The 25964-nt window shown below is 37.3% G+C and overlaps 2 protein-coding genes and 1 non-coding gene across 3 annotated transcripts; 2 read left to right on the top strand and 1 right to left on the bottom strand.

Annotated features, from left to right (window-relative positions):
* The first annotated feature begins 593 nt into the window (after positions 1–593).
* Positions 594–12025, top strand: LOC149847948 (Methyltransferase MT-A70 family protein). The gene is made up of 9 exons (XM_090002829.1): positions 594–863; positions 6408–6639; positions 6911–7050; positions 7311–7344; positions 7483–7558; positions 10458–10635; positions 10784–10877; positions 10991–11074; positions 11630–12025. Exons 1-9 carry the CDS (start codon positions 594–596, stop codon positions 11764–11766), a joined length of 1245 nt encoding a protein of 414 aa, XP_089858955.1. The 3' UTR covers positions 11767–12025.
* A 1215-nt stretch (positions 12026–13240) lies between these two features.
* On the top strand, positions 13241–13312 carry TRNAD-GUC (transfer RNA aspartic acid (anticodon GUC)). Its single transcript has one exon. It is a non-coding gene; the product is annotated as a tRNA-Asp (tRNA).
* Positions 13313–14286: 974 nt separating this feature from the next.
* Positions 14287–16055, bottom strand: LOC149847950 (geranylgeranyl pyrophosphate synthase, chloroplastic-like). The gene has a single exon (XM_090010256.1). The coding sequence runs from the start codon at positions 15743–15745 to the stop codon at positions 14561–14563; it is 1185 nt and encodes a 394-aa protein (XP_089866382.1). The 5' UTR covers positions 15746–16055; the 3' UTR covers positions 14287–14560.
* Positions 16056–25964: the final 9909 nt, after the last annotated feature.

The raw sequence follows: 25964 nt of genomic DNA on the forward strand, positions 1-25964 counted from the left end.
GATAACAGTAATACCTTCAACAAAATGGAATCCAAATTCCTCAGCCTCCACCCAGCTTGCTAATTAATGATAGAGATGCAAATGGATATGGAATGAGATGCTTCATCCAGTGCTGTATCCCAGTTTTGCAAACAGGTTTACTTTTGAACTGGATCAGACCCCTATATCATAATAGAGTCTCGGATCCAGATCTGTTACATTCTGTAGGATAGGATCCAGTGATCCACTGCAAATCTATAAAAGCTGTCTTTTCTTTTCTTTGAAAAAAGTAAAACGGGTCAATTTAGATCCAATTCTGACCCAAATACTGCTAATTAAATAAGTTTTATCGATTCCAACCAGATGTGACTAGAACTGAAACTAGTCGCTTCGGATCCAACCTCGATCCAAACATATGCTAGCTCTGATAATATGGACTGGTTCTTGCCCCAGTCTGAACTTCAGTCATTTGCAGTCCAATTAATCCACGAGTTAGGAGACCTTGTTTTCCCCATGCCCATGGACCCTTTTCAGGTCCAACCCGCCCTCTACCCTATAAAAGAAATTTCCCGCTGAGTTTGAACCGTTGGCAAGAGAGAGAGAGAGAGAGAGAGATGGCGGAGGAGGAGCTCTCTGCCTTCCTCTCCACAGGAGTCTACCGCCTAAAGGCGGCCAACGCCCTCTTCCTCGATCCCCCACGCCTCCTCAACTCCGACTATACCCGTTTTAGGGTTTCTCCTTCCGCCTACTACGCTCGCCCCCTCGGATTTGTGCAACCCAAGCCAGACGATCCTTCGCCCGGCGCAAGTTCGAAGAGTCGGAAGCGAAAGCGGAAAGAGTACGTGCTCAACGAACGGGAGCGTGCCGCCGAGGATCGTCACCTGGTAGATGATAATTGCCGTCGTTCTTTCTTGGTTTGCTAGTTTATCTCTTTAGGAATTGTTATCTGTTGAAGGGAGGGTCGTTTTTAGGGTAATTTTGTGAATTGGGATATTTATTGCCTGAAATTGATGGAGTGATGTTTAATTTTTTGGTTATTTTTTCTGTTTTTTCTCTTGTGAACTGTTGTGTAGGAATAGTATTTTTTTGGGCAACTTTTTGTGAATTTAGTACGTTTTTTTCTCGAAATTGATGGACTAATGGTGAATTTTTTGGTTAGTTAACGCAGGAGTTTCTTGCATTATTGTGATATATTCAGGAATTTTTCTTGTGATTGCTTTGTTAGTTTAGGGAAGTTGGTTGAGTTTTTCAGAGTTATTTCTTCTCGTTGTGCTTCTCTACCAGACAAAGAGAAACTAGGTTCTTTCTGTAGGTTATGAAGATTATAGCAATGTGGTTCACATTTTTGCATTTCTTCTTCTGGCGATTTCTTGGTTGCTTAAGCGATTTGTGAAGCATAGCTGGATGAGTACTGTGTTTAGGACAATCATTTGATTGGAACCTTTTATGACTCATGTAGCAATCTTTTTGTTGTTAGGGTCTTGAATTATGGACCCGCTTCGATCCATAACCCCATCCGAAAGTATTTTGGTAACGGTTACATGAGACTTGTCTAGTTTTGTAATTTTTCCTTTTGTACAGGGTAGGGTTTTATGCCCTTCCTCATATATATATATATATATATATATATATATATATATATATATATATATATATAGAGAGAGAGAGAGAGAGAGAGAGAGAGAGAGCCGAAAGTAATTCAACATTACCACTCATGAAGATCAACAAAATGTTGAACCCATGAACTGAACAAGAACAAAAGCCAAAACAAATAAAGAAAGCACAAGAGAAAAGAACATTAGACAGATAAAATGGGCTCATGCCGGAGCCGCTTGCCCAGATTGCGACAAAGGATAGGTAGCATCAGCAGGAGGGAGTGGAAGATCACTAAGATGCATACGCAAGATCGCATAAACATCTACCAAGATTTTATGCACCAGGTTTTGAATGTTAACTCGAATATGACGAAAATGAGCATTGTTTCGCGCCATCCAAACAAACCACCAAGTAGTAAGCAACCACGTCCGCCAGATGAACCTCCACCTCTTGTTGCACCTAATACAAACCGGCCCCAAGATCAGATCTAGCGCAAAAGACTCCTCCTTAACAAATACTTCCGGATGCCTCCAGGTCCTGCTAAAGATTTCCATAAATATTGGGCAAGACCAGAACAAGTGAAACGTAGATTCTTCTGCAGCTTGACAAAGCACGCACCAACTCGGGAGTTGAATGCCCCACTTGTTTAAATTACTGTGGGTCTGGATCCTATCGTGCAAAATTAACCAAGCCAGGACTCGAGAACGGGGGGAAGGACCCTTCGCCCAAAGCACATCCTCGGGCAACCAATCAGCCCCTGGCGGTAGCAACGATCTATAGACTTTTTTGGTGAGAAACTCTCCGCTTGGTGTCAACGCCCACTGCAACCACTGACCAAAATTTTCGGAGACCTCAAAATGGTCTCTAAAGCAGGCTAAAGCCCTCAACCACGATTTGCGCAAGTGCGAGAGCGCCAAACCTCGGGTTCCCACACGAACCAGAATAAGAGTTGGATCCCCATATTTAGCAAGAAGAAAACTAGCACAAGGGTTATCCGGTTGGTGGGCCAACCAATATTGCTTGGCGACAAGAACAATGCTTCGCAGTCTGGGCATCGGAATGCCTAAACCACCCATACGCCGAGGTAGTACCACCGAACGCCAACCAATCAAGTGACGCTTACCTTTAAGTTTACACCCAGACCATAGAAAGCCTGCCAGCAAGCGCGTCAGCTGCTTCTCTACTCCCACAGGCATCACAAACAGAGACATGAAAAATTCTGGAATAGTTGAAAGAACATGACTGACTAAGGTAAGACGTCCAACACTAGAGAGATAAGACGACTGCCACGAAAGCAATTTGCGCTTCACTTTTTGAAGTGTCGGAGCCCAAGCCGCTGAAGAGAGGGGCTTCACTTGTAACGGCAAGCCAAGGTACATAATAGGCAAGTCAAAAGTAGTGCAATTAAAAATTCTCTTTCTAGCTGCAAGCATATTGGCATTAACATTGAACATGATAATAGAGCATTTGGTCTCATTTAGAGAAAGCCCGGACATGGAGAGAAAGAACTGAATGATAAGCTTGAACCTAAGCATCTGTTGAACATTTGCACGACCAAAAATGATTATATCATCAGCATAAGTAAGAATATGACCCGGGAAGTCGGAAACCTGCAAAGGATCAATGAAACCCGATACAACAGCCCGCTTAAGCAAGACCACAAGACCCTCAGCAACTGCATTGAACAACAAAGGAGATAGGGGGCACCCTTGCCGCAAACCCTGCCCTAGCTTGAACCGGTCTCCTCTAATACCATTGATATTTAACATGGCCTGGGCATTTGAGACCAGCTCTCTCACCCAACTAGAAATACGACGACCAATACCGAAATTTGCTAACATTTGAAATAAGAATGACCAATGCACAGAGTCAAAAGCTTTATGAAAGTCTAATTTAAGGACAAAGTAAGGTTGACCGCTATACTGCAAGGAATGGACCACCTCGGACGCCATGATGAACGAGTGTTGGACCCTCTTATTACAGATAAAGGCGAACTGAGAGTCTGAAAAAATCTGGTTAGCCACCGATTTCAGCCTATTCGCCAAAACTTTGACAAACATCCGATAGAGAGCACTCATAACTGAGATTGGTCGGAATCGAGAAATATCATTAGCCTCATCATCTTTCGGAATGAGCGAAATAATAGCAACATGCAAATGATAAGGTAGTCTGGAGTTACGATGAAACTCATCAAACATACTCACCACGTCTGATTTAACACAGTCCCAAAAGATTCTAAAAAAGTCGACATGAAACCCGTCAATGCCAGACGCTTTCCAACCCGACAGTTCCTTAATGGCCGAAAAAATCTCATCTTTAAAGAACCTTCTTTGCATAGATCTGGCTTGCTCTGGCTGAATTGAGCCAACTAGGATATTACCAAAGACACCCTCCGCAGTTAACGAAGCATAATATAAGTCCTTAAAGTATAGCGAGACTGTCGGATTAACGTGCTGATTGAGATAAGAAACACCCTCAATGAAGATAGAAGGAACAACCTTCCTCCTATGACGATGGGAAGCATATGAGTGAAAAAATTTAGTGTTGCCATCACCAGCCGCAAGCCATTTCACCCTAGACCTTTGCTTCCAACGAATTTCCTCTTTGATCTTCCAGTTTTTCAAGAGCATAGTTAATTCTAAGGACCTGGCCTGAAGATTGAGAAGTTGCAAATCAGAAAGATAGTCAGGAGAAGACATAGACTGATACAACTCAGAAATCTCTTGATCCCATGCGGCTATTTGCTGAAATTTCTCCACCTTACGACTATGAAGCCAAGCTTTGATATCCTTAGCTAGACGAGAAAGCTTATTTTGAACACATAATGGGTCCGTGCTAAACCCATTTGGTGCTAAACCGCCTGCTAAATGGGTTTTTCGAGCTTTTTTCATTTTATTTTTAAATTCTGATCATACAGATGTGATCTATGTACTTAATTTTATAGGGATCAGCTCTTGAAGAGTTTGATTCCAACACATGGGTGGGCTTTTATAAAGTTTGAAAAATCAACGGTCCAAAATCTTTGTAAATTTTCAAGTCTCCAAACATCATTTTTTTTCTTCGAAAACACATGATCAAGGTGTGGATTCTTAGTAAATTGACCATGCCCAACACATTTATGGAGCTGGAACCGCATAAAAAGTACCGGAGAAGCCCGAAAACCCCATTTAGCATGCGGTTTAGCACCAAATGGGTTTAGCACGGACCCATTTTCCTATATATATAGTAGTGAGTAGGTGCTTGAATGTTGGGTGCTTGATGAATGTGCTTGATGGGTTTTTCGGCTTCTCCGGTGCTTTTTACGTGGTTCCGGCCCTATAAATATGTTGGGCATGGTTGATTTACTAAGAATCCACACCTGGATCATGTGTTTTCGATGAAAAAAATGATATTTTGAGCCTCAAAAATTTACATATAAAAACCCACCCATGTGTAGGAATCAAACACTTCAAGAGTTGATCCTTATAAAATTAAGTACATAGATCATATCTGTACGGTCAAAATTTAAAAATGAAATGAAAAAGGGCTGAAAAATCCATCAAGCACCTAACGCTCAAACACCTACTCACTAGTCATATATATATATATATATATATATATATATATATATATATATATATATATATACTTCCACATAATAGAAATCATGGTTGTAGGTTGTATCTTCTCAATTAAACCATATGGATGTACTCAACATAGTTTATTTGATAAGAATCATGCTTTGGATCATGTTTTTTGGACATAAAAATAGGATTTTCTAAGTAACAAAATTTTGATAGTTGATTTTTAAAGTTCTTAAAAAGCATACATCTATGCTATAATCATATGATCCAAAACTTGTTTTCTACCAAATAATGTTGATAGATCATATATATAGGGTCTGATCAACAAAAAAAGTTTAAGATATTTGAAAATCTAAAGTTTCTATTAGGTGGGAGTAGGTACTCCGGGAGCACCCCATCATTACCATATATATATATATATATATATATATATATATATATATATATATATATATATATATATATATATATATATAGCCGTTTCCTTTGAGTTGGGCATGAAAATTTTGGGTGTATTAGGGATTAGGGTTTTGAGAGCTCTTTATCTTGCCTCTGTATTTCCTTGCATCTCGCTAGTGGATTTTGCTCCTCGTTTCGCCAGTGGATGTAAGCCTCAATGCTGAACCATGTAAATCTTGTGCTTTCTCTTATTTCCTTTCTTCTCTCTATCTTGTGGTTTGCTCCGTCATTTGCATAATACTTTTTTTGCTTCTATGCACAAATGCACTTATTATCGAAGCATTGCATACCAATAGTGTAATATCTACTTTTTCTATAACTACGTTTGGGATATACTCATAACTGCAAGTCATGTGAATGAATTTGTTAGCATTGTATATTACATAACATTGCCATGACTTCAGTTATAGGGATCAAAGTGGATATCGGTGCTCCAAAAGGAATAAAAAGAATCTCTTTTTGGAGCCATGGTTGCTTCAAAAATATTAGCTCAGATCCTTTTTCTTTGGATAAGTCTGGGACTTGTGTTTCGTCTATGTAGGCATAAAAGTTCAAAATGTCTTTATAGTGGATTTTGAGTTGTATTTATTTTATATTGTTTGGTTCTTAATTATACTAGTGGGGATTGGTATAACCTTTGGCTTAACTATCATAAGTGATCGACCATGCACATATTTGTGATCTTTCCTTGGCCCTTTGTATTAGTTTGTAAGAATGCAGTCATTCTGTTCCTTTGATTTTTTTGCCTTTTTGCTGCTTTTTCTTTTCCTGATAGAATGAGAGTCTTAACTTTTTTTCTTATAAATCTAGGAGGTAAAGTGCCTCTTGTTGAAGGCACACCAACTATTTTTAGAGGCCACAGAACTCATACAACGTGTTTCCAGTCTAAAGAGAGATGATTTTGTGAATGCCAAATATGAGGAGGCACCAACTGGAAAAGAAGAAGAGCTATCCTTTCTTGACTTCGGTAGTCTTTGGCAGGCACCTCTCTATGAGATTTCCCTGCACTCGTATACTCCAAACAAATTGCATAGTGATGCAGGTTGGTTTTGTTCTAAAGTAATTAATGGATTTGTTTTAATACTTAAAACCCCTTTTGTTTGTGAATAATTGGCTTTGGTTGCACATGATACTTAAAATTAACTCTGCGGCTTGAATTCTCTTTTTATTTTTATTGAGGTTTTGTTCTATTATACAAAAGTGTAAAAATCTTCCTAGCTTTCAAATTAAACCTTTTATGGTGAAAAGTTATACAAAGCCTGGTCTCCAATGTTGGATTGCATGTCTATAATGAGGCCTTGTTTTTTTCCCAGTTTCCCAGGCTCGCAGAGATGGTGAAGCAGAAACAGTCCAAATATTCAATAACCTGGTCAGTAATAGTACAGATGATGACATGAAATCAGAGTTTCTTGATAACTGGTATATATTACCGAAGCAAAGTCGTTTCTATATGGTATGAGGAAAATGCACCATTTCACAGCTATGTTTTTATCTGATAGATAGTGCCTTAGCCCTTAAGAAATTTGGCGTTAGAATCTATATTGCTCTTGATTATGTTCCTGTTCTTGGTTTTGTTGTGTGAGAGCTAAAGGCTTTGATCGTGAGATTTTAATTAGTGCATTTATGATGTCTATCATAATTGGTAGTTTACTTTTTCTGATGAAAGGTTGCTTTTTCTTTTATTGGGTGCAATCTTGTGGATTTATGCTGAAGTCCGATTTGGAGCAAATACACAATCTTATCCCAGGTAATTCTTTCTTCCAGGACATTCTGCATACCCAATGGTCTTAGACTGTATCTTTACACTTTTACATGTCTCCCTTCCATTCTATAGAAATTTGATGATGTTAGTGATGGACCTATTGTGCTTGCAACCTTTTTGCAGCTTCTTGTGACCAGGGTTTCAACCTTATTGTCATTGACCCACCATGGGAAAATAAAAGTGTCCAGCGAAAGCTTGTGTATGTATTCAAACCCACATAGTTAGAATTTCTATATGTTTTTTATTACAGTTTAGCTCTTTGGCATATTATAAGGTATTTGGGTGAACAAACTCTGCTTAAAATCATCCTTTTTGTATCTTTTTCTCTTTTCCTTTATTTAAGCTGGGGATAACCCTAATGCAATTCTAAGCCCATCTCTAAACATTCCAACTGTCTTATTTAACCCTGGATCCAAGGTTTTAAATGGGAAAGGTAAGGAGCAAGACAGATAGTAGTGCTTACTGAGGCATAAGCAAAACAAACAACAACAACAACTACGCCTTCATCCCAAAACAATTGGGGTCAGCGATATGAACCAAAAAAGAAATTCATTTTGGGTCTTCCACATGAATCCTTTTCCTCCAATCATTTCTATCCAACGCCATGTCCTCGGTGAGGTTCAAAGCATTCATATCCTTTCCTATCATCTCCATCCAAGTCTTCCTAGGCCTACCCCGACCTCTTTTAACTAATATATTTTCCCATTTCTCCAACCTTCTAACTGGAGCATCATTAGGCCTTCGCCGAATATGTCCAAACCACCGTAAACGATTCTCTCGCATCTTATTTTCAATGGGTGCAACACCTACCTTCTTACGTATCTCTTCGTTCCGAATCTTATCTTTTATTGTATTTCCACACATCCATCTAAGCATCCGCATCTCAGCTACACTCATTTTTTGAATATGATGTCTCTTGGCAGCCCAACATTCCGTACCATATAGTAAAGCGGGTCTAATAGTCGTCCTATAAAACTTTCCCTTCAACCGCAATGGCATTCTACGATCGCACAACACTTCAGTAGCACTTTTCCATTTCATCCACCCAACCTTTATCCTATGATTTACATCTCCATCAATTTCTCCATACTTTTGAATGATGGATCCCAAATATTTGAAATAATCATTCACCGGTATATCTTGCTCACCAAGCTTCACTACACTCCCATCACTACTTCGTTGCTTACTAAACCGACATTCCATATATTCAGTCTTACTCTTACTCAACTTAAAACCTCTAGCTTCCAATGTCTGTCTCCATAATTCTAACTTAGCATTAACCCCAGCTCTAGACTCATCAATCAAAACAATATCATCAGCAAACAACATACACCACGGTACATTTTCTTGAATTGATCTCGTAAGCTCATCCATCACTATCGCAAATAGGAAAGGGCTTAAAGCAGATCCTTGATGTAACCCAACCGTTATCGGGAAATTGGTTGTCACCCCTCCACAAGTGCGGACATTGGTTACTACTCCTTCATACATATCTTTAATTATACTAATGTACTTGAGAGAAACACCTTTCTTCATCATTGTCCACCAGAGAACGTCCCTAGGTACTCTATCGTATGCCTTCTCTAAATCAATAAAAACCATATGCAAATCTTTGTTCCTCTCTCTATATCTTTCAATAAGTTGTCTAAGAAGATGTATAGCTTCCATAGTTGATCTTCCAGGCATAAAACCAAATTGATTCTCCGATATCATGACAACCTTCCTCAACCTAGACTCAATCACCCTCTCCCAAAGTTTCATAGTATGACTCATGAGTTTTATACCACGATAGTTTGTGCAATCTTGTATATCACCCTTATTCTTATATAAAGGCACCAAAGTACTCTTCCTCCACTCATTAGGCATCTTATTTGTTCGCCAAATCAAGTTAAAAAGATTTGTCAACCATTCTAAACCTTTCTCTCCCAAGCATTTCCAAGCCTCGATAGGTATACCATCTGGGCCAACTGAGGCATAAGCAATTGAAACAAAATTAAAATATAAAAAATAAAAAAGAATTTGTAGTGAAGATGGATGAACTCATGCTTAAGGAATCACAACGCTTTTTTCCCTCATGGGACCAATCTCTCTGTTGGCATCTCCTTAGTGGGCCCTTTTTCATAGGGCTTGCTTTCGTTTCCTCTTCAAATGTGTTTAAGCCTAAAATCCTCATCATTTCTAACAATGCGTTCATGTATGCTGCTAACTCCTCCTTGAACTTTAATCATAAGCCTTTTATGAAAAAAGTGCACACAGGGTCTTAAAAAGTAGAAAAAATTGTAATTAGGGTTTTCTTTTCTTTATACAGACAAAATCAAATGCATATAAATTTATAAAATCTTAATAATAAAAAAAGGGGAACACTTGGGCATTGTTTAATGATCTCTCCTTTTATCCAGTAATGGACAAACATCATAAATTCATAATGAATAAAAAAGAAAGGTTAAGCCACTGATTTTCTATTTTCTCCAAAGCACACATCACAGATGCATTCATGGACTCTTAAACGAGTGTAAGGAGATGTTTGGTTACATGGGAAAACCAGTTAGAAAATAATGTTGCTTCTTGTGTTTCCATTAGTTCAATTGATGCAGACATCGTATTGCAAGATTTTTTCATGCTGTCTCATTGAATATGATACTTTGGGTTAATTAGTTTAGCTAACAGTAAAGTTGATGCTGAAAAACATATGAGAATATCCTCAGATTTTGAAGGAATTGCAGGTGTAGTTATTAAAAAAAGAATTGATTTGATCCGAATTGTAATTCATATTGGATTGGCACATATTAATAGAGGACAGAGCCCAAGGAGTCAAAGAATTACATACTAATGTATTAAAAAAAGAACTTTCATTCTGTGAACTGGAGACGCAACATTGCTTTCACAAGAATTGCAAGACCTTACAGTTACAAATAATTGCACAGTATCCCTTCTGCCAGATTCTCAGTTATCCCAAAGAACTAATGAAGCATCAGGACATGGCATGTCTTTTTTGTTTTCTGTTATTGCTTCATATGTATACTTAATTTTTTGAAGCTCCTTATCTTTATGCATTTTGATCATATATTACCTTATACAAGCATTAACATCCTATGCAGGTATCCAACCTTGCCTAACCGAAATTTTTTATCCATCCCTATTAAGCAGCTTGTTCATTCCAAAGGAGCACTGGTGGCTCTGTGGGTAACAAACAGGGAAAAGCTTCGGATGTTTGTTGAGAAGGAGCTTTTTCCAATGTGGGGTGTTACACACTTCACTTCTATCTACTGGCTGAAGGTTGAACATTTTTTATTGCTTGTGTAGTTTGACTTGGCAAAACTTCAAGCATTATACAGACATAAGGCTGCTTTATTAATCTGTATGTAGGAACACCATAAAAAAAGCCCTGTTCACGTGATGACTTGATTAGCCACTGGTGTTGCAGGTCAGTGAAGGTGGACATCTGATTAATGAATTGGACCTGTTTCATCATAAGCCATATGAATGCCTCCTCCTGGGTTACTGTCAAGCGAAGGTGAGTCCTAGATCTTAACATTTTCAACTCATTGTGACACTCCATCATCTTTGTTTGTTCTCTAGGTTCTCAGCTCTAACTAACCTTTTATTTCTTCAAAGAGTCTCAGTTCTGAAGATGTGAGGACGTTTAATTATCCACCAGATAATCAAGTTATTATCAGCATTCCTGGCTTTCACTCAAGGAAGCCCCCAATTGGAAGTATCTCAGTTATTTTGTTCATATATTTATTATACTGATACTGTTATATATATTGCATATATTAATACTTTCATATGTTATTAGGTTGCCAGTTCTTTCAAGTCTTCTTTGCTTCTTGTCAGTTCACGTGGGCTGTGTAGATTTCTTTTTTGCTGTTTTGGTAGTATTAATCTCCTTAATTACCTCTTAATAACTTTTTCTGACATAATAAATGTGTCTTTTTAAATATGTATGATTGACATTAATAGATTTGTTGTGGATGGTCAATTTTGATAGTAAATGGTAATCCTAGAAGTGTTCACATTATATGCAGCGGCAGCCACCCATCTTGGCATTTCTCAAGATGGGCATGGTCTCCATCTTGGGAATTGTTGAGATGGGTGGCTGTGAGTGGCAGCAGCGGCACTGCATCATGCAGCGTACTGCATGAAAAATGCCCTCATCCTAGAATTATTCTTCTGTTTGATAATCTAGAATGAATTCCTGAAAAGGCTAAAAAAAGTGTCGTTAAAATTATTGCTTTGAAGTTGGTTCTTCTTTCCTTAACATTCTTAGAATTGCTGTTGGACTATGCCCCTGGACCGAGGCCTGCAAAATGCTTAGAGCTATTCGCTAGGGAGCTATTGGCTGGATGGACAGCTTGGGGAAACGAGCCCCTTCATTTTCAGGATTCAAGATATTTCTTAAGGTGATAGACGGGCCATTTGCTACTAAAGGCATCTCCTCTTGACTGGAGCATCGAACATATGGTGCTTGAGATGATGTTTTACAACTTCCAGAGGCTCCCGAGGTGCTTCTTTCAAATTGTTTGTCCTATTTATCTGTAACATCTCATAATGCAAATTGGGTTCTGTCATGAATCACCAAACTCTGCAAATTTCCAATGTATGGGGTGGAAATGGTCCACGTTGAAATATGACACACTAATATTGGTTACACTGTTTCGGGCAATCGGTCTCTTATACATTCATTATGGTTGGTTGATCCTGTTGTTGTTACAATTGAAAATGAGAACAGTGGGACTCACCCTAATATAATCCATGTGCTGAGTAACTGTTGGGTAATATTAACTTTGATACATGATATAGTATTTTTTATTTTATTTATGTTAGGGAAAATATTTGATCGTATTTTTCATAGGAAAAATGTCTGTACTGTCCTTGCAAAATGGCACACTTCCCAAAATACCTAGCATTTTGACAAAATCCTCGGCATATAAAAATTTTTGATTCCTAATTTTTTAAGATATTTTTACCCTTCCGCAGATGTAGCATGACCTTTGCAACACTTACTTGTCGAATGTCTCCAAAATGCAATTTGATTTATTAGGTAGCATTCTCTCTCTCTCTCTCTCTCTCTCTCTCTATATATATATATATATATATATATATATATATATATATTGCTACTTTGGAGTCATGTGCTGCCAGTCTTATTCATGTGTTTTTTCTTATTTTTGAAAGGCGAGCTGGGGTTAGGCAGACCCTTACCGATACCGGTCATACAACGATACCATTGAGATTTGAACTTGCAACATCCCAAGGTGACGTGCACTAGCTGCTCCTACCAGACAATCTTATTCACATGTTGATTTGAACCATACGGATTGTTTTTTTTTTTTAAATGTAAGTTGGGTTTAGTCAGACTCAGCCAGTTATATTCAACATACCACTGGGTTTTGAACCTGCAACGTCCCACCACAAGGAGACGTGCACTGACAGCTCCTACCAACCACGCGGAGCCCCCTGTTGGTTAACCATACGAATTGTTATTTTGACATGTTTCGGCATGAAATTCGGTTCCCATAAAGTCAGAATTGTGCTAGGCTTTTGGGAGTGTTTTCACTGCAAGGCAAAATGAAGCTGTTAACATAAAAGTTTGGGCTTCATATGTTAAAGAAGGTAAATGACCTCTAACGACGAAGATCCTTCAAGCTAGGCGGGTATAAAAATAAAAGTTTCACACCATCTCTTAATAATGGAATAATTACTGATGGTTTTCATACTAATTTATTTTTTTTTTCTTTCTTTTTTTTTTTGTTTTTGAAAGTCGAAACACAAAATTATATGTCTTGCTGAGGTGATCTGACTGCGTATTTGCAGAATTCCTTTCCTTGATAAAATTCTTATTTTAGTAAATATAGTTAGGCCACACGATCATCAACAGGTCGTTGTAGTATAGTGGTGAGTATTCCCGCCTGTCACGCGGGTGACCCGGGTTCGATCCCCGGCAACGGCGTAACTTTTTTCTTTATTTCTATTTTTTTTTCCCCTCTCTCTCTCTGGTTAAGGGGTGCAGCCCATGATGTTGCACGTCTTGCACAAGGAAACAACCCATAGGTAGGGGTGTCAACAGGTCGGGTTTGATTTGGATCCAGTGAAATCAGACCCAAACCTCGTTCAAGATTATGGTACTGGGTCTGGACTCATGTCTAATCAGAGAAACCATACCTGGATCCTATAAGGATTACTTGAACTAGACCCAGACCATACCCCATAAAATAACAATTTTTTTATCGTTTTTACATTGAAAATTTGTAGATCTCATTCGAAACTCGGGTCAGGACGGGGTCTGGTATGAAATTTCACAAACCATACCCGACTCTATATATTAATCAAAACCCGACCTGGATTTTAATTGAGCCTTCTTATTTATCACCTGACCCTATAGGGTTTGGTATGGGTCAGGTCTGTGTCAAACCCGACCCATTGACACCCCCCTACCCATAGGCTAGCGTATCTCATCGCCATTTGGATGAATATGCTCGTCAGATAACATTAACAATTCCATACTCCGTACCATCGAAATGATGTATTTTAGGCATTTTGCCTCATTTAAATCCCAAATATTAGAGTGGTTGCGAGTAAACAACACCGTTCTGTAGGAAACAGTGACTTGAATAATTAAACAGCATGGCCGAATCCAATTGAATTTTGCGACTGCGTTTCTTGCACACTTACACGTGTAATTATATTAATATCTTAATCACAAATATAGCCATTTTATTTCACATCTTGTGATTTTTATACTTTAAAAGTTAGATATACTGATATTTTCTTCATATCTTTCTAGAAAACAATTTTTTTAATTTATTGCCAGATTTTCCTTTACTGAGAAAATCCTGAAAACAAGATTTGCGACTGTGATTGATACATATACACAAAGAAAGAAGAAAAAAAGCAAATATTGCCTATACCATTGAACATATCAGATTATTGCCCACTATCACCAAACTATTATTATATCAACAGTGTCCCATTACAATCATCTCCATAATATTATTACATGGCAGGATACTTGTATGCCTCTTCATTTAGATGAGCCATCAGGCAGCAGACAAATTTGACTGGTTTTCCAACCAGGAAAGCTATGAAAACTAAAGAACTTATTAGACAGCAGAGGAGGACAAGTGAAACAAAAGACCAAATCTAAATTCTTTACTCTATCTATACAGATGAACAATTGAAGTAAGTATCCTGTGGCAATCTAATTCTGGCGATAAGCGATATAATTTGCTAAACAGATCAATGGCATTGCCTTGTTGACATCAAATCCTGCAAGCTGTTCTTTGGCTTCTCTGTTCAAGTCTTCTGCAAATTGTCTAGATTTCTCCAACCCCAACAGTTTGGGGTAAGTAGTTTTATCAGCCAACAGATCCTTCCCAGCAGTCTTTCCCAACTCTGCTGAGGATTTTGTTACATCAAGTATATCATCCACCACCTGAAACAGCAGGCCAATGCACCTTGCGAATTTTCTCAGTTTCTCTATTTCTTCTTCTGTGCCGCCTCCGACGATCGCTCCGATCACGACTGAGGCTTCCAATAGAGCTGCTGTCTTGTGAAGATGTATGTATTCCAGATGATCCAAACTGACATCAGATAATCCGGCCGATCGCGTATCGACGATCTGACCGGCAACAAGCCCCTCGGATCCAAATGCCTGTGCTAGCTCAATGATCGCTCTGAGAACTCGGTCTTGAGTAATACCTTGGGTAGCAGCTGCAATGTGCTGAAAAGCAAAGGAAAGAAGGGCATCCCCAGCCAGAACAGCCACATCTTCACCGAAAGCCTTGTGGTTTGTGGGCACTCCCCTTCGGAGATCATCATTGTCCATGCAAGGGAGATCATCATGAATGAGAGACATGGTGTGGATCATTTCAACAGCACAAGCAGACGGCATTGCAGCCTCTTCCTTCCCGCGGACGAGCTCACAGGCGGCGACACAGAGTATGGGCCGGACGCGCTTCCCGCCTGCGAGAAGTGAGTATCTCATGGCTTCATGGATTATCTCAGGCTCCCTCAGGGGCACAGCCTTGCTCAGAGCCTCGTTCACAGAGTTTCCCTTGACCACCATGTAATTCTTGAAGTCGAATTGCGGGATTTCGATGGATTCACCTTCTTTCTTCTCCTCTTCAACGTCGCCCACAAGATCGGGGGCTGAAATTGAAACAGAGACCTTGGATGCAAGTTTAGGACATGAAAACCAAGAAATGAAAGATGGGGTCTTCGTTGTTAGAGAAAAGATGGGTTTGGATTCTTTTCCAAGGTTGTAAACAGAGCATATTTGTTGATTCAGATTGAATTTACATGAAAACAAAGACATTGAGGGTAAACGGTGAGAGGAAAGGATTGTGGGTACTCCCAAAGCAACCATATTCCATGAAGAACTCATCCTTGCACCTCTTAAAACTCTCCTTTTCTGCTAGTGTTTCTCTCCCTCTTTGTCCTATCTTTTGTTATTCCAAAGGAAGATTGAGATGAGATGAGATATGAAACCAACCACAGAACTGTGAGAGTCTCTCTCTGCAAACATTAATTATGAAAACAAAAATACATGACTTTGATGCAAAAGGTGGTGTGGCAGCCTTCCTTTGCTATTTCGTCCTTACCTTGGGACTCTCTCTCTATCAATTTGAGCAAGGCTGGTGCCTCTTCCTCTCTCTCTCTCTCTCTCTCTCTCTCTCTCCCACCACTATGGTCTGAACCTTGAGAGCAACCCAAGATGGGGATTTATAAGATTTCCAGAGAAGAGGGGTCTAAAGAAAGGGTGGGGGAGGCAATAATTCTGGTGCTTCATCTGGTCTCCATTCTCCGTTCTTTAACCCATGACTTTTCAATACAGAAAGTGCAGGTTCAAGAAAAGAAAAAAATGAAACATGTGGAACATGAGAAAAATGAGTATCGAACGCATCCGCAACATTTGGGGCACCCCAATAGGAACCGTTTTCACACAATTCACGAGAAAAAATATTGTCATATAGGGCGGGTGGATCAGTTATTGCACACTTTTGGTGTGCTGATGTCAAGGCCCATAAGAAAAATGACTATAAAATGGTTCAGCAAAATTTAATTAACATGACGATCAATGAATACCTATTGCAAACCTGTAGGGCCGTTAACATGTGAGGTATCCGAAACCATAGCCAAACCCGTTCAAATAACTATTTGCCCCGATGGGTTTGAGTTTCGGTTTTGTCCGGTTAAAAAAATGAAATCTCAAACCCAGATCCATATGATTTAAGGAGTTTTATATTTATGAAAATACATATAAAACTCTGGGTGAAGATGGTTTGGATCAGATATCCAATAACAATCATAACCCAAACTTGGCCGGCATTACTTGGGTCGGGTTCAGCTTCGCTTTGGGATGGAAGCTGCAGTCTTTGTTGGGGGGCAATCAAAGTATGACTGACAAGTCATTCACACATCTGCCAGTCATTAGCACATCAGCTGTGACTTTGTGGAGGGTGGTGTATGTTCCCGCTGGAACACGGGGCCACATGTTCAGGGGTCCGAATGAGTGCCACGTGGCACTCATTCGGACCCCTGACACGCAGCCCCGTGTTCAGGGGGTAACATACAACCTGCTCAGGACTTTTAGAGCCAATTACTAGGTTAGTGAATGCCAACCACAAGTTTACTTGCATCCATGAGTCAAACCAGATCTTGATGGAGAAGCCAAGTTTGAATGATTCATCTGAGTCAACCATGAACAATAAAGGGGTCACGGTGGTGTCACCCATGAGCAGGGGTGTAGTTAGGATTCATGTGTGTGTGTAGGGGGGGGGGGGGGGCAAGGGTATAGCAAAAAAAAAAATGTATGATAGTCGGGGGTTTGGGGGCAGCGCCCCAAAAAAAATTTGGGATAAAATAAAAAATGGCTATAATTATTAATAAAAAACTATTTCATATGGACAAATCAAACTATCTGTTGCAGTATCTCTCAACCTCAATGGAAAGTTCTTAAATATTATCTAATGGCAATATATTACACTGGTGCAATAATTTGAAGTTCATAACAATGCATAAATTTTATTTATGACAAAATAAATCAAAATACAAAAGTACCAACTAAAATAGACCCCGACGATTAATCTATAACTAAAGTCATAGTATATTATCGTTCGATGTACAATGTCATACAGTCATCAAAAAAATCGTCATCCATTTTGTTACGAATTTCCGTCTTCACATGCTTCATCACTGAAAATGTTCATAGAAACTGGTAATGTCAATACAAGATGAAATAATCTAGTTAGCATGACATAACTTTCCAACCTTCCACTTGCAACCAACTTTTGATACAAATCAGGTAGAGTAGGTACTTGAAATCGAGGATAAGAAACGACATCAATCTGATAATGTTGTAACTTTGCTTTTAAGTAAAATATATCTTGAATATCAAAACATTAAAACACAAGTTAGAAGTCAGGACTTTTCTATAATTCTATATAATTTGAGTAGATAAAGTAGATAGTTGATTCTATAATTTAGAAATCATGACTTATTCTAAAATTCAGAAGTCACTGATTCACAACCTTCTCCTAGCTTTGTTCCAACTAAAATGAGTAGATAAAGTAGAATTATTATATCAAAAAATATAATTACCATCAACAGACAACATTCATCTTCCACTTTAATTTAATTTGTGAGTCAAACAATTAACATGAGATAAAAGACTGAGAGACATCTATATATATATATATATATATATATATATATATATATATATATATATATATATATATATATATATATATATATATATATATATATGCATGGAAGTTCATTCAAGAATTAAAAATAGGATTTATCTTCAAAATGGGTAATTTTTTTTTTAAATAAAATTTGATCAAAAATAAATACACTGAATTGTTTCAGGTTAGGATCAACCCTACTTCAGAGTTGATTTGATTAAACCCACTCCAATCTACTCTAATTCACCTATAATTTGATTAAACCAAACTAGAATATATTTGATTAGTCAAATTACCCAAAAGATCAAGTCTCATCGTCGAGCACGAGCGCAGTGTCGGAGGCTTGGAGGAGAAGCATGGGCGATCGACGTCGGAGGAAAAGCTCAGCTGGCATCGGACAAAAAGTTGGGTGACTGAGCGACGTTGGATCAGTCATCCGGAGTCGAGAGATTTGAGAAAGATGATGGTAAGGACTAGGTCACTCAAAATCAAGATCGAAGAAGAAGAGGGGCTGAGGGGTAATAAGTTAAACGGGTCAGATCTAGCACGGGTGGGTGCCCGCCCTCTCCATGTGCTGGATCCGACCCAGGAATCAGGACTGGGCTTTTAAAAAAATTAAAATTAAAATTAAAATTAACTAGGCTGGGAGGCAGGATTGGGCTACAGTCCAGTCCTGCCACCCCCCCCCCCCCCTCAGCTCCGCCTTTGGAATCAGGGTTGGGCTAGGACTGGGCTTTAAAAAAAAATTAACTGGGCCGAGAGACAGGACTGAGCCTCCGCCTTTGCCCATGAGCCACCATTCTTGATTTTTCATCTTTGTTATAGGATGTGCTACCACACTTCTTTTTTCTGTTTTGTTTTTCATGTAAGCTGGTATTTCGTTTCATGTTAACTTCGTGTATGTTTGAATTTCCATTTCTACATTAACACTAACACTCATAACTAGGGGTGTCAATGGGTCGGGTTTGACCCAGATCCGACTCATAATAAACCTTATAAGGTCAGGGTTTGGTGATAAATAAGGTCTGGTTAGAATCTGAGTTGAACCCAAAGGGTCCGATTAATATATGGAGTCAGGTATGATTTGTGAAAATTCATGCCAGACCCAGGTCCGGCCCGAGTTTTGACTAAGATCCACAAATTTTCAATGCAAAAATAATAAAAATATATATTATTTTATCGGGTCTGATTCATGTAATTTTTATATGATCGGGTATGATTTTTCTTATGGTGGGTCCCATTTGACCCGAGTCTCGGCCTGGTACCATCATCTCAAATCAGGTTCCAAACCAGGCGGGTTCACATCCCTACTTGTAACTATGATTTTAATATTTTTAAGAATTTTTAATGATTTATCATAATGTATCGATACAAATATATTTTTATAAATTAAAATGTATAAATAAAAAAATATTGATTAAAAAAAAATAAAGAAACGTTGTCCATGTGTCCTGTTTTCCCAAAAATTTTGGAACCCGCATTACATTGTGGGGTCGTACCCATATCTTTATTACATAGCCAGCCACCATTGAATCCGAGCTTTCATCATTGAAAGTACAAACACTGCTTAGCACGAGTACTGAGCATAGCACAACATAGAGAGCAGATCTGGTCATATTGCATATAACTGATGCTTAGTTATATTCAATCCCTACTGCACATCTCGCTTGATAGATTTGTGAGAAGCACAACTCGTACAGTTCCCAAGCGCGATGCTCGGTGGAGATTGAATATAATCCCTGATCGGTGATGTACAATATGACCTGACATGGGTGGTAGAACCTTGCTCTGTTAACCAACATTTTCCCTCTAAATCACACAAACTCTTCAAAGCATCTAAGTCATCACGGCAGAACAGGGGTGCAGCTGTAGTACGGCGGGATTCAAGTCAATAGGCACCAGAACATTTTTGTTCACTTTTGGACTCAGTTTAACCAATGTTGTGAGTATCCGACGATACGTTTATAGGCAGAAAATCGATACGCATCACCCATTAATAGAATATTTTTTAATAAATGTAAAAATATGAAAATTTATTTTTTAATATTATGTTAACGGTTTTAACATGTCACATTCTGATTGACATGTATGTTTTTATTTTTTATTTTTTGGCCGATTCAGAACCATTCACTTGAGTATCCGTATCGGCCGATACATTTGAATCATTGGCCAAACGATTAAGAGCCGGGATACTGACAACATTGCGCTCAACTATGAGCTGGTCTAAAATTATCCAATTTTTAAAATAAAACCTTTTTAAAAACTTTAAAAACTATATATATATAGTTTTTAAAAGGGTTTTATTTTAAAAATTGGATAATTTTAGACCAGCTCATAGTTGAGCGCAATGTTGTCAGTATCAGCTCTGAATTTGTTTGGCCAACTATTCAAATGTATCGGACCAATACCGATACTCAAGTGAATGGTTCTGTATCGGCCAAAAAATAAAAACATTACATGTCAATCAGAATGTGACATGTTAAAACCATTAACATAATATTAAAAATTAAATTTTCATATTTTTACATTTATTAAAAAATATTCTATTAAAGGGTGATGCATATCGATTTTCTGCCTATAAACGTATCGTCGGATACTTACAACATTGGTTAACTGAGTCCAAAATTGAACAAAAATGTTCTGGTGCCTATTGACTTGTACTCCGCCGTACTACAGCTGCACCCCTATTATGCCGTGATGACTTAGATGCTTTGACCCTTTTGAAGTGTTTGTGTGATTTAGATGGGAAAATGTTGGTTAACAGATCAAGGTTCTACCACCCATGTCCGGTCATATTGTACATCACCGATCAGAGATTATATTCAATCTCCACCGAGCATCGCGCTTGGGAACTGTACGAGTTGTGCTTCTCATATATATATATATATATATATATATATATATATATATATATATATATATATATATATATATATATATATATATATATATATATATATATATATATATAAAAGGAGTTAGGGACACGCATCAATATGTGATCAATTTTGAATCTAATTTAAATTTAGAACAAATCTAATTGGATTGGATCCAACTAAAAGATTCAAAGTAAAAAAATTATAATTTAAAATTTCTAAAAATAAAATAAGGATCAATATGAAAATTTTATAAATTAAGGTTCCTAAAAGTAATATCAAGAAATGGTAAAACTAACAAATAATAAAATATGTCAAAAATATAACTAAATAGTTAGAACTAGTTGCAATGAAGCCAACTAGAAGCTAACCAAGGAAGGACGGTTTTGGCCTAATTATTATCTTGGTACTTGTAGCCAATAGGATTTCACAGGGATCTCAAGGTGAAATCTCTACAAATCCTAAGAAAAACAAAAGTAAAAATGGCTAGAAATCATAGCATTTTTATAAGTTTTCAAATTGATGAAAGTCTTCACATGATTATAGAAGTCAAGAGTCATATTTGAAAAAAAAAAATGAAAAAATGGTTAGACCAATCTCAACCCTCTATCTTCTTACATATGATTTAAACCACACATCTCATTATAATCAGGAGTTTTTGCCTATAAATACCACTCAAAATAAAGATGAGAGGTCTCTCTTCTCTCTCCCTCTCCCACAATTTTAGGTTTTTTTTTCTTCTTTCACTTGAGTGTAGTGTTGGGTGCCCTTGAGAAACTTTATCCTACACCACTTGTTGGTTGAAGATCAAAGGTGTGAATTGGTTCAAGCTTCTTTGCAAAAACAAGAGAGGTAAGTTGATTTACATTTTATGCATTTTGATTTTGTTCAAACTCTTCTCTCTCTATGTCCTCAACCATACAAACATGCATTTCATAATGCATGTGGGTATGTAGAAGGAATTCTCATGGTGGAACCATGATCTTGCACTTATGTGTACACTCTTTTAACTCACACACGACTTTGACAAAAACTATGGTTGAATATGATGTTCACCAACTCTAATGGTGTTTCATCACTTCAAAACCATGTTTCAATAAAAAATAGTGATTTACATTTTTATGATTGAATTGTTTATCACTCTTGAAATATTAAATGTGTATCTCATAAATTATGTTTCTTTCTCTAAACACATTCATACTTATTAGATTCTCATGTTTGATGAAATTTTTACAAATAAATATGCAATTTTTTTCATATAAGTAGTATTTTTGAAAAAATTGTGTGAACATGATAAAGTTCACAAAGAAAAAAATGATCTTCATGGTTAGACCATATAGTTCAAAATGACTTATGGATAAAAACATACAACACCCAAATTGATAGTTATTTTGAAAACTCATCCATGATCCTAAGGTCTTTCATATGCCATATTCGAATTTTTAAGAATAAGCATACAAAGAAAGAAAGAAAAAAAATTGTCCATAGTTGTGGTAGAGAAGAGGTTTTATTTCAAAAAAAAAATTTGTATACATATATACTTCGTATAGTCTTTCACTTCTTAATTCTTGAGATTTAATTCTTTTGAAAGTTTGAAATACTGATTTATTCTCAAGTTTCAAATATCACCACTATACATACCTTATCAAATAAAAGAACAAAAAAAAACATGCATTGGCTGGACAGAACTAGTTTGAACCTAGTCACGTCCAGGCCAGGTTTGGACCATGCCTCAGACCTGGTTCAATTGGGTTGGCCCAGACCAACCCGGAACCAAGCTGACCAGTTTGGGCGGTCTGCGTCGAGTCGATTCAAACCGATTGGACAGAGTGGTTTGGTCCAGTAAGGGTCTAAACCATGCCTGACCAACTGGTTTGATCTAGACCCAGTCCTAGCTGGATGGGCAGACCAGCCGTCAACCACCATGACAGCAAAAAAAAGAGAAAACAAAAAGGAGTAAAAGAAAACAGAAAAAAATGGTAAGAAGAAGAAGATTCGAATTACTTCAAAATATGTTTTGTTACAACAAGATAAGATGAAAACCTATAGCTGCACATACCAGCCCGTTTATCTTAGTATTAGATACGCTAAGCCTAAGCAAACAAAAATGGTCTTATGCACGTACTTGAGAAAATTACACGTAGGTTCAAATTTTCCCATGTGAAATGTTGGAATATCATTATGTTGAGTGTATATTGAGTTGGACTACTAAACGCTCATGAACGTGAATGTTCGAAAATAATAATTCGAATGTCTTATGACAATGACTATGTTTTTGCATATGCTTATGATCAATGCAAAATGACATTCATATGAAAGTAACTTGTTTTGCCTATATTGCTTATGATCAATGCAATATGACATTGCACATGGAATCTACATGTTTAAAAATATGGTTATGATAAATGTAATATGACATTGCACATGGAATAATCATACTTGTCTATGCTCATGTTTATGATCAATGCAATATGACATTGCATATGGAATAAACATATTTATACATATGGTTATGATAAATGCAATATGACATTGCACATGAAATAATCATACTTGTCTATGCTTATGCTTGTGCTAATTACAATATGGCATTGCTCGTAGAAAATGTGTGTTTACCTATGCTTATACTTGTGATAAATGCAATTTAACATCATACATGAAATAATTATGCTTATCTTATGTTTATGTTTGACACGAATGCAATATATCGTAAATGCATAAGGAATGTATATGCTCGAGGCAAGTGCCCTATGATAACAATTGTTCATGTTATGTTAAATGCAAATTGCCTATGAAATTCTAAGGCTATGCAAAAAATACAAGAAGTGGAAGATGCATATGACATGAAGGCTATACTTGATCTAAAGCATTTGCATAAGGTCACATAAGTAGTATATTATGCATAGATGCATATGATAATGATGTTCATGTTTTTAACATAAATTATTACCTCATGAATTGGTTATGAGCCTACGATAAATGATATACATATCATGTTGTAGAGATACATATATTTGCATTGGAATGTTATGCTTTATTATGGTATGACATGAAACATTGAGATGTGTATGAACATCATTGAACTTGTGTGTGTGGATATTATTTAAAAAATGAACTAACTATTGAAATGCATTGTTAGATGATGCTCTCTTATGAGTTTGGGTGAGTTGTGACCTTATATTGTGAGAAAAAGTCTCACTTCACATACAAACATTCACACATTAAAGATCCTTATTGTCGCCTTCACCGACGATGTACTTATATGGGCTAAGGGTGTCAGAGCACGTGAATCGAGTTGAGAAAAACCATGTCATGACATATATACTACTCTGAGAGAGTATGGAGGCTATTGAACATATTTGCCTTATGAAACAAAGGCATGAAATATTAACTACCCTAATAAAGATGAAGCTACCTATATAACTCATTCACACCATAGTTCACCTTAAAGAAGGTGGAACAGTACAGACCCAAGTGATGATATTGCAAGTAGATTTGAGCTACCTGTCATACCGACTTGAATTAAAGAGCAAAGGCGTCCTTGGACCTCCAATAACTTGTAGTTAGGAAGGTTGAGGTTGCCCACAAGTGGTATACCTCAGCTGCTGCAGTAGCAGGAGATTGCAATCTGGTTTGCCCTTGTGCTGAAAATCTCTTGGTTATAGATTGCAGGTTTGGGTTGGTTTATGTATATACTACAACAAATATACAATTTGCATAATAAACATTATAGTATACTCTAGCTAGCACGATGACAATTACATCTGCGTACCCAGAGGTATGTAAGCCTATCGTAACTAAAGTTACTAACACTGCTAACTGACTAACATAGTTATTGTTTCTTCATGATTATCCATGATGTTTCTTTACTTGAGATTTCATGCTATGATATTAGATTTACACGATGAATTATCTGCAATTATATTACCGTTATGAAGCATGTTATGATATTCATGATAGATGTTTGATTAATTATCATGATGCATATTATGTGAATTTGCTTACTGGCTCGCAAGAGTTTTGACCTCGTTTCATGGGGTGCAGGTAATGAATGAATATACGGTGCGAAAATGTAGTGTGCGACAAAACCATGAACCATTTTTTCCTAATAGTTTTGTCGATTCTTAGACAAACTTTTGGGTATCTCATTTTAATTAGGATATTTTAATGTTTATTTGAAAACTTATATTTAATATTTCAAACTATGTGAAGAAGACAGAATGAAAATTATTTCTTTTAATTTTGTGAGTTAGGGATGGACCAAATTCTAAAAGCAACTAGGTTCAGCCTCATGTAATTACTTCATTTCTATAAGCCACTGGAATTGTTTGACTTTTTAAAACCCAATTATATCTGTTGTGCTATTTAAACAAAAAAAATTGGTTAAAATTTTACATTTTCAAAGTTGGAAATTGTGGGGTGTTACATGTTTGAGTAATAGTGGATGAAAACCTCTTGTTCATTGTTACTCGGTAAATTTTTTTTTTCTCTTTTTCACACTGAAGAATTGTGGATCTTAGTTGGAACTTGGGTTCGGCCCAGGCCTGGTATAAAATTTCACAAACTATACCTCGCTCCATATATTAATTGGACCCTTTAAGTTTGACCCAAATTCTAATCAGACCTCTTTATTTATCACCAAACCCTGACCCTATAGGGTTTGGTACAGGTCTGGTCAGGGTCAAACCCAACCCATTGACACCCTAGAAGTGGGTACAACATGACGAATTGAAAAACATGAGTGCGAGGGTGCAGTTATATATAGTTAAATGCATTCCTGATCCATGAGATCCATCCGATACAATTCTTGTGTTTGGTTTGCATCATTATCTTGTATTGGGATATTGGTTTTATATGTTTGATCCATATGAAATTAGAGAGTTTATCAGAGTTAAGGAATGCGTCATCTATAAATAGATGAGAGGCTTAGGATAGTCCTGACTGTTTTTGTTATGAGACACTTTCTGGATTTTAAGTTTTCTTGTTGTATCTTGTATTCTTAGATGATCTGATCTCTAATTAATTAGTTTTAATTACT

Source organism: Nuphar pumila, chromosome 1, assembly GCF_984573655.1.
Source record: "Nuphar pumila chromosome 1, dmNupPumi1.hap1.1, whole genome shotgun sequence".
Classification (NCBI taxonomy): domain Eukaryota; kingdom Viridiplantae; phylum Streptophyta; class Magnoliopsida; order Nymphaeales; family Nymphaeaceae; genus Nuphar; species Nuphar pumila.

Bases quoted from the DNA above. Each gene is read 5' to 3' on its own strand.
- LOC149847948 (XM_090002829.1), top strand. From the start codon at position 594: ATGGCGGAGGAGGAGCTCTCTGCCTTCCTCTCCACAGGAGTCTACCGC. The intron at 7,345-7,482 runs GTAATTCTTTCT...ACCTTTTTGCAG, and splicing joins AATACACAATCTTATCCCAG to CTTCTTGTGACCAGGGTTTC. The intron at 7,559-10,457 runs GTATGTATTCAA...CATCCTATGCAG, and splicing joins AGTGTCCAGCGAAAGCTTGT to GTATCCAACCTTGCCTAACC.
- LOC149847950 (XM_090010256.1), bottom strand. From the start codon at position 15,745: ATGAGTTCTTCATGGAATATGGTTGCTTTGGGAGTACCCACAATCCTT.